This window comes from Danio rerio, chromosome 20 (genome assembly GCF_049306965.1).
Source record: "Danio rerio strain Tuebingen ecotype United States chromosome 20, GRCz12tu, whole genome shotgun sequence".
Classification (NCBI taxonomy): domain Eukaryota; kingdom Metazoa; phylum Chordata; class Actinopteri; order Cypriniformes; family Danionidae; genus Danio; species Danio rerio.
In genome coordinates, this window is record NC_133195.1 from 2,375,821 (window position 1) to 2,385,000 (window position 9,180).

Sequence of the window (9,180 nt, forward strand, 5' to 3'; positions counted from 1 at the left end):
AGACGAATGGCAAGGTTTATAATCTAATTAACACATATTAAACCTCGTTAACATGATTAAATGTAGATGCTGAATCACTGATATGTGTTGGTTTGCACTGAATCACAGTTCTAGAGTTTAATTTATTTTATTTTCCAGATCTGAGGTGAACTATCCGCTGCTGCTTTCAGTAGTATGGTAATAAATGTGATGCAAAATGGCATTCACACTCACATTATTAGCATTTAACACTGAATAAAGCTCATGAGGTGCACCTGAGCTGATCATTGTCAGTTTTCTGTTGTTGTGAGAACTAGAAGCCGTTTCTAAAATATAAATTTACGGTGTTTGTTAGGACAAAAACTCCTTTAGTATAGAAAATATTCCTTCTAGTGTGTGCTGTTGTTTTTATTTATGACTTAAATCAGCCTTTAGGCTGGATAGTCATGCACACTCATGTCAATCTGGCAACCTGAGCGTGTGTGGACTCGTCAAAGGAGGAGCCGGGTGAATGTGTTTTGCTCCAGGAGTACAATACCTAGTTCAGCCACTGGGTGTCAAACTTACATACTGCACCTTAAAGTGTTCATTTTATTATTATTATTTAGTATTTTGGTTTCTGTCAAATGTAATTTCGGGTTGAAGGGAGTGTTCATAAGGCTGTTATGGCATATTTATAATCATGATATGACATAGCAAGAATGAGAAAATTGCTGCTTATTACAGCTGTTATTGTGTCACTCGCTCAGATTTAAAATGCAATTATGAGATGCCTTTGTCATGACAACTTGACATTATCAAGACTACAAAACTTGTCATAAATCTGTCATAAACATAATTGTCTTGAGACCATTATAATGGTGTCATTAATACTTTTCTGATCACTTTTTCAGTAGAACAAACTGAATTCATAATTAAACTTCTCATTAAAAGTGTCAAAAATGTTATATCATTAATATTAAATGACATTTTAATGACTAATTTAATTTGTATGGCTGTAGTTGAGATCAAGAAAAATATGAACGATGCAGTTACATTCAGGACACAAGTACAATGGCCTCGTGGCAATCATGTTAATGACAGATTTATGACGAGATATGTTTTCTTGGCAAAGACATCTCAATCAATGTCATCTTTGCACTTAAAATGACAATCAAGGGAATGACTCTTAATGTCAGTTGTCATCAGCATGCACACAATATTCATGATGTGTGTTATGTGATGATTATAAAGCTGAATGAGCAAGTAAAGAGTTGCTTCATCACTACTCTCTGCTCATTTCTGAAGCATCACAGTGTTCTTCAGACTCTACTGTCAGATCTGAGCATGAACTTTAGTTTTCAGGAGGAGCAGGCAGAAATGGAGAGAGAAGCGGCACCTCGGGCTGAGCTGAGACTCTCCTGCCCTCTGCTGGAGCAGCAGCGGCACTGCAGGAGCCAGACAGAGCCGAGAAACAGGCCTTACTCAGAAACAGAGAGGTGAGCTCCTCTTCTAAACTCTACAGTGACCACAGCACATCACCAGACAAGCAGAGGAGAGGACAGCAACACACACACAAACACACACACAGAGAGAGAGAAGAAACAAGAGAAACACAGAAGCACTTCAGTGAGGAAAGAACAACTACTAATACATGCACGCGCACACACACACACACACACACACACACACACACACACACACACACACACACACACACACGCGCGCACACACGCATGCTCGCATGTATACAACAGGCACACAAACATACACACACGTATGCACTTGCAAACACACACACACACACACACACACACACACACACACGTAAACACGCACAGGCACACGCATGCACGCACGTAGAAACACATTTACACCCACACACACACACACACATACGAGCATATGCACACATATACACTCACACATACACACACACGTACAAAAATGCGTGCACACACAAACACACACAGACATTTACACTCACACAAAAGTACACACCCATGAACACAAATGCATGCAAACACACACACACGCACGCACGCATGCATGCACATATACATGTATGCAGACACACATTTACACACACACATGCACTTGCAAACACACAAGTAAACACATCAACACACATACGTACACAGGTACACGCATTGATGCATGTATGCACACACACACACACACACACACACACACACACACAAACGTGCACAAACATGTACACACACACGCACGCACATATACATGCATGCACACACACAATTGCACGTACACACGTACACAAATGTGCACAGACATGTACACACACATACACACACACACACACACACACACACAGGCATGCACACATACATGTATGCACACCGGACAGACGTCTACATGCACACATACATAAATGCATACACATGTACACGAACACGCACATACACAGATGTACACACTCACACAAACACACACACACACACACACACATAAGCACACACATGCACATATTCAATCACACACACACACACACACACACACACACACACACACACACACACAAACACACACAAACACCTTGCTTTTGATGTTTCATGAGGACTCTCCAGAGGTGTAATGTCTTTTATACAGTAAAGAGCTACTGTACAGCTCTACTGCACCACTAAACCCAACCCTCACACTTCTGAATGTCACAACAACTCACTTAGAACGATTCTTAAGCTAAAGTCCTCATAAAACACCTCAACAAAGTACTACCTAGCTCACATTATACAAATCTCTGTTCTCATAAACCACCAGAACCAGCACACACAAACACACACACACACACACACACACACACACACACACACACACACACACACACACACACACACACACACACTGAAGGAGCTGCAGTCAAAGCATTTCAACGTGAAGAGAATGAAAAGCATTTGCAATCACAAAAATAAAGAAATAAACACGCAAACAGGCATAAATGTGCAACCAAGTCTCCAGCAGGAGCTGATCATCAACACTGACAAAGAAACCAGTGATTGTGAAACACAGAGGCAGCATCATCACATGTGCAGCTGAAAGAGACACTGTGTGAGTAAAAACTGCAACTGAGAAGAGCAGCAAACCTAAACAACGAGAGAAGAAGCGTTCGGCTAACACAAGAAACAGCGAGAGAAAACAACAGAACAGCATATATATACACATGAAGAAAACAGAAAGAGCAGCGGCAGCATGAAGAACAACCAATCAGACTCAACGCTGCCCTCCTATTGGCTGATGTAGAGGATAGGAGCCGTGCGTGTATGTGTGTGTGTGTGTATCCGTGAGACAGCTGGGATTATGGGTAGTCTTTGTAAATCCACTTAGACAATAGTGCATTGTGACGTCAGGAGTGACAGGTGTTAGCTAGGCATCTCATGCTAACGGGGCTTACGCTGGGAATGCGATCATCTAAATAATTTCATTAAGAGACACTCAAGACCATGCACGGCTTCATAGTGCTAAAATTGTACTTTTGTTTAGCTGCTATATCAGTACATATGTTCATGCGTCATTTGCTAATATGTTAATTTAGATTTGCCAAGGCTTTATTTCAAGATGCTTTATTTACTTCATTTAATAACACTAAACCTGACCTGCACCCTAACCTGAACCATATAAAGCAAAAAGTCAAATTCATTAATATTACTCAGAGGTTAAATAGTTTCAACTTTCAGTGATTCCAAACCTTAATAAGTTTCTTTATTCTGTTGAGCAAAAAAATAAAAATCTGAAGAAAGTTGAAAATCGGTAACCAGACTTTTATAGTAGGAAAAACAAATACTATGCAAGTCAATAGTTACCGGTTTTCAGTGTTCTTTAAATTATCTTCTATTGTGTTCAACAGGAGAAAGAAACTCAAATGGGGGTTTCGAACAAATAAAAGAGTAAATAATGATATAATCGACATTTTTCAATTCGGGTATAAAATGTGATTTGTTTGTATCTTCAATTGTGCTAAAAGAAAAAAATATATACTTTTGTTTTGCGCATACAAAAGCATGATTTAATATGTTATATTAGTACATATGTTCATGCGGTATTTATTTTTGCTGGGCCTTTATTTTAAGATATTTTTTGCTTACTTTAATAAGATGCATATTAACATGAAACTAACACTAAACCTGACCTGTGCCCTAACCCGAACTATATAAAGTAATAAGTAAATGTAAGCAATTAATATTACTCAGTAGTTAAATGAACTGTTTAAACCTTAAATTATTCCAAACCCTAATGAGTTTCTTTATTCTGTTGCGCACAATAGAAGCTATTTTGAAGAAAACCGGTAACCATTGACTTCCATAGTAAGAAAAACAAATACTATGGAAGTCAATGGTTACCGGTTTGCAGCTTTCTTTAAAATATCTTCTAATGTGTTCAACAGGAGAAAGAAACTCATAAAGGGGTTTAAGATGTTTTATTTGCTTACTTTATTATGGATAATTACATGAAACTAACACTAAACCTAACCTGCGTCCTACCCTAAACCATATAAAGTAATAAGCAAATGTACTTAATATTTCTCAGTAGTTAAATTAACTGTTTCAACCTCAAGTGATTCCAAACCTTAATGACTTTCTTTATTCTGTTGTGCACCAAAGAAGATATTTTAAAGGAAATCGGTAACCATTGACTTCGATAGAAAGTTTTATTTGCATACTTTAATAGCATGCATAATTACATAAAACTAAGACTGAACCTGACCTGCACCCTAACCCGAACCATATGAACTAATAAGTAAATGTAAATAATTAATATTAATCAGTAGTAGTAAATCTACTTAATATTACCCAGTAGTTAAATTAATTGTTTTAATCTCAAGTGATTCCAAACCTTAATGACTTTCTTTATTCTATTGAGCACAAAATAAAATACTTAAAAGAAAGCTAAATACCGGTAACCATAGACTTCCATAGCAAGAAAAAGTAATACTTTGGAAGTCAATGGTTACCGGTTTTCTTTCAAATATCTTCTATTGTTTTTAACAGGAGAAAGAAACTCAAATGGGGTTTTCGAGCAAATGAAATAGTAATAGTAAATAATAATATAACGTTCAATTTTTGGGTGAACTACCCACTTCCCGACAGTAGGTGGTGCTTATAGTAAAGGTAGATATTTGACAATAAATTACTTTAATGTTTACCTTTTCAAAGCTGTAATTAAATACACTTTAAATGATTGTTAAAATAGTACAATCAAATGTCAATAATTAAGTAACTCTAAAACTAGAGTGAGAAACTTCGGCGACCCCCAATGTGGGTCATAACCACTGATCTGGACTATCATTATTAATATTTAAACTCAGAGGTATTTACATATAATCATAGAAGAAATTAACCTTTTCAGCGCATTAAATCACATTTGAGTGCATTTGCATGAGAAAGAAGTTTCCGGCTGCAGTTCACTGAACAGCCACAGGTGTCGCCGTTAACAAGGCTTTAAAGTGAATTCAATAACATGAGCACTAATTTCACTTAACATTTTCCCAACTGTCCCAGAAGGCCCGTCACGATAAGTCAATTTTGCTGTGTGATATATCATCATTAAAATGACTGCGATAAGCAATGTCGTCATTTTAAGATGAATTTATGTCTGTGTTTATATAATGATCACAAAACAGCATATAAATAAGCAAAGATGTCCTTGTAAAATGGCTTTAACGTTATTCGTGAATCATGAATTATTCTGTTGGTGGGCTGCAGACTTGAGCTCATTTGGGCTGGTGTTTTTCCAATATGGTGCAGCACTGCTACTGACTATCGTGACAGGCCTAGCAGCATGCAGCGGAAACACACAGAGACCCCTGATCTGAGAGCGAGGAGGGCAGGACGAAGAGGCATGCAGAGGGTCCGTATCCCGAGCAGAAGCACACATACCCCTGGAGCCTGCAGGCGCAGGGTGGTGGCAGGGCTGCCCGTCAGGCGCTTGTCCCACTGACTGGGCCTGGGCTCGGGCGCAGCCTCCATAAAACTGCGCTTTAGCTCGCTAATGCTAGCCTGATGTTTCAACACATCCTCCTGGGTCTTATCCAAGTCCTGAAGGGCCCGCAGCAGCACAGGGGACAGGCAGGCAGGCGGGGGGAGGACAGAGGGACAACCAACAACCAGCACATTAGTCATGGAGAGACCTGAACCACGGTAAAGAGTCCAGCCTCACTGCACACCTGACTGACTGACCGCAGCCTCCAGAATAATCTTCAAATAATATTTAGCAAATATTCTCGTTTAGTTTGGTGAACATGACAATCTTAAGATCTTTTATTGCGCTGTAATAATGTTGGACGCCACTATTAATTTGACGTAAATGAAAATAAGTGTGTGAGGGACAGAGATACAGACTTCAGCTTTTAGTGAAACTAGGCGTGTGATGATAACCGTTTTCAAGGCCCATGCCTAATTAAAACAGAAAAACTCATTTTAATGTTTAATGTGACACAAAATTCGACTGAAACAGAGTTATTCAGAGTTTGCTTTGGTGGTTTGAGACGGTTCATCAGCACAGACTTTGGTAAACTGTTTGGAATTACTCAAACAAACCTCTGGATATGCCAGACTTCATTCAAAACGACCTCACCACCATTCAATTCGAGCTATTTGTAACCAAAGAAGTGTGCTCTGAAGTACAGTGTTTCTCAACCACGTGGCTGGAAGAGCACCAGCACTGCATGTGTCTTGGATGTCTCCTTTGTCTGTCACACCTATTTCAGGTCTTTCAGTCTCTGATTATGAGCTGATGATCTGAATCTGGTGTGTTTGGTTAAGGAGACAGAAATGTGCAGAGCTGGTCGTCCTTTGAGAAACGCTGCTGTGGTGCATCACACCAATTTGTTCTTTGGGCGAAATTGTTGAAAACTAAAGGGAAAAAAAAATCAAGATTTATGTTTATTACACTGTAAAACCCAACAGTCGACTTTGCATAATGAAATGAGTGTAGTTAACTCAAAATGTACTAAAAGTTAATTCAACTCATTTGTAAAGAGTTTTGAACTCAGTGTTGAAGGTCATGAGTACTTCATCTTAAATGGAGTAAGTTCACAGTACTCACATAGATTCGTTTTTTAACTTGCAGAAATCAGTTTCCTCAAACGGTTTGAGTTGCCTTAACTTATTTGGCTTTACAGTGCTCAGTTGGTTTGAGTTCTCTTCATTTATTGGAGTTAACTGTGCTCAAATAGCTTCGATTACTCAAACGGATTAAGTTCACAGTACTCATTAGGATTAGCTTTAGAACTTAAATGGTTTGTTGCAATCGGTTTCCTCAAACGGTTTAAGTTACCTCCACTTATTGGGTTTTACAGTGTAGTTAATTCTTCAACCTGAAGGGGTGTAACATCATTTTGAAAAGCTCTCTGGCTTAAAAGGAGCTTATTTGTAGTTTGTTTCATTAGTTATTGTTTGCACAGAATCTGAATGTCTGCAAAAACAACATAGCGATGCTCAGGCGCTTATTTAACCTCTGAGCAAAGACCACTAAAAGTCATGCTGTACATAAAGCAATACCTTATGCAGGTGTTTATAATTCATCTGACACACCTAAGAGCAGCTCAATTTTCTGTACATCTATCCCTCACTCAAATAAGCGGTCCAGTCAACAGGAAACATCCTCAAACTTTCTTTGAGTGGTTTGAAGGAGGCTGGTAATCCCAAAGGTGTTTGATCCTGGTGTAATGATGGGATTACGAGGGTCAGGTCAGAGGTCAGCAGTGAGGCAGGACTTGTGTACACACTGAGGACTGGAGCGGTGCAGTAAAACACTGTGCCTGTGCCAAAGACGCCCACTAAATGCCAGTCTGAGCGTGCGACCAGTGTGTCAAAATGTGGAAACACCCACTAGTGTTTTTAGAGCAGTGGTGCACAATCCTGGTCCTGGAGATCTACCTTCCTGCAGAGTTCAGCTGCAACCTTAATCAAACACACCTGTATTTATAACCAAGTGTTCCTTCAGATCCTGCTTAAATGGTTTAGTTGTTTATTAGAGGTTGTTCAGAGTCGCTGCTAAACTCTGCAGGAAGGTAGATCTGTAGGAACAGGATCGGACACCCTTGTTTTAGAGTCATCAGTATGCTGACACTGTGATGCCGTTGTTTTACTTTTATTGAACATCAATCTATTTGCATGAGCATCAGTAGCTCGATTTGGATTATTTGATCGAAACACAAAATGATTAGACAATGTTAGAGCAAAATCAATTCAAATGACAAAATACTCTTTTATTTAGTCTACCTGACTAAAGTCTTTTCGCCCATCCATGTTTTGGGAACAGCAAATAATAACTAGTTGATCATTTGGTATCAGAAGTGGCTTATATGAAAGGCAAAGGCCTCTAGATGACATATATTTGAGCACAATAAAACATGATCATGCCTTGATTATTAATGATTTCATTAGGACAGTAAGGTCTGACTCTGCTTGGACTAAAGTCTCATCACTGAACAGAAATAATGTCCAGTATAGAATATAAAGTCCTGCTGCAGTGGAGACAGAATGAATATTGTGTCTGACTCCATCATGAGCTTGGAGGACTGCATCCATACATCTCTGCACTGACTCAAATCACTGATTAATAAAGTCATCTGGAATGAAGAAGAAAGCGTTCAGCAGGACTCCCAGAGCTCATCAAGACTCTTTCTGTTCATCTTCAACACCTCTTCCTTCATCTTACCCCAGACATGCTCAATAATGTTCATCTCTGGTGACTGGGCTGGCCAATCCTGGAGCAGCTTCACCTTCTCTGCTTTCAGGAGCTTTGATGTGGATGCTGAAGTATGAGAAGGAGCGCTATCCTGCTGGAGAATTGTCCCTCTCCTGTGGTTTGTAATGTAATGAGCAGCACAAATGTCTTGATCCTTCAGGCTGTTGATGTTGATCATCCACTCTGCAGATCTCTCGCACGCCCCCATACTGAATGCAACCCCAAACCATGATTTTACCTTCACCAAACTTGACTGATTTCTGTGAGAATCTTGGCTCCATGTGGATTCCAGTATGTCTTCTGCAGTATTTGTGTTGATTGGGATGCAGATCAGCAGATGATTGATGCGAAAATCGACCTTCTGCTTCCAAATGATCAACTAGAATTTAAGATATTATGTGTTGCTTTTACAACTGGGATCCGCAACAAGACTTTTGTCAGGTAGTGTAATACTAGCAATATCAGGTTTATAAAAAACTCCTCAAAATCAATCAATCAATCAATCAATCAATCTAT

The 9,180-nt window shown here is 39.2% G+C and overlaps 1 protein-coding gene across 49 annotated transcripts in view; it reads right to left on the reverse strand.

Annotated features, from left to right (window-relative positions):
• wu:fi46h04 overlaps positions 1-9,180 on the reverse strand; it is a 132,646-nt gene that overhangs the window by 14,014 nt on the left and 109,452 nt on the right. For 23 of the 49 annotated variants that reach the window (XM_073934002.1, XM_073933998.1, XM_073934017.1 and 20 more), the window contains one exon: positions 5,850-6,008. The exons of 8 other annotated variants lie outside the window; for them this stretch is intronic. In XM_073934002.1, the coding sequence (XP_073790103.1) occupies positions 5,850-6,008 (159 nt within the window). Of the gene's footprint in view, positions 1-1,357; positions 1,478-5,849; positions 6,009-9,180 lie in introns of all 49 variants that reach the window. 18 more of the 49 variants (XM_073933992.1, XM_073933985.1, XM_073933982.1 and 15 more) reach the window with 1 other exon arrangement.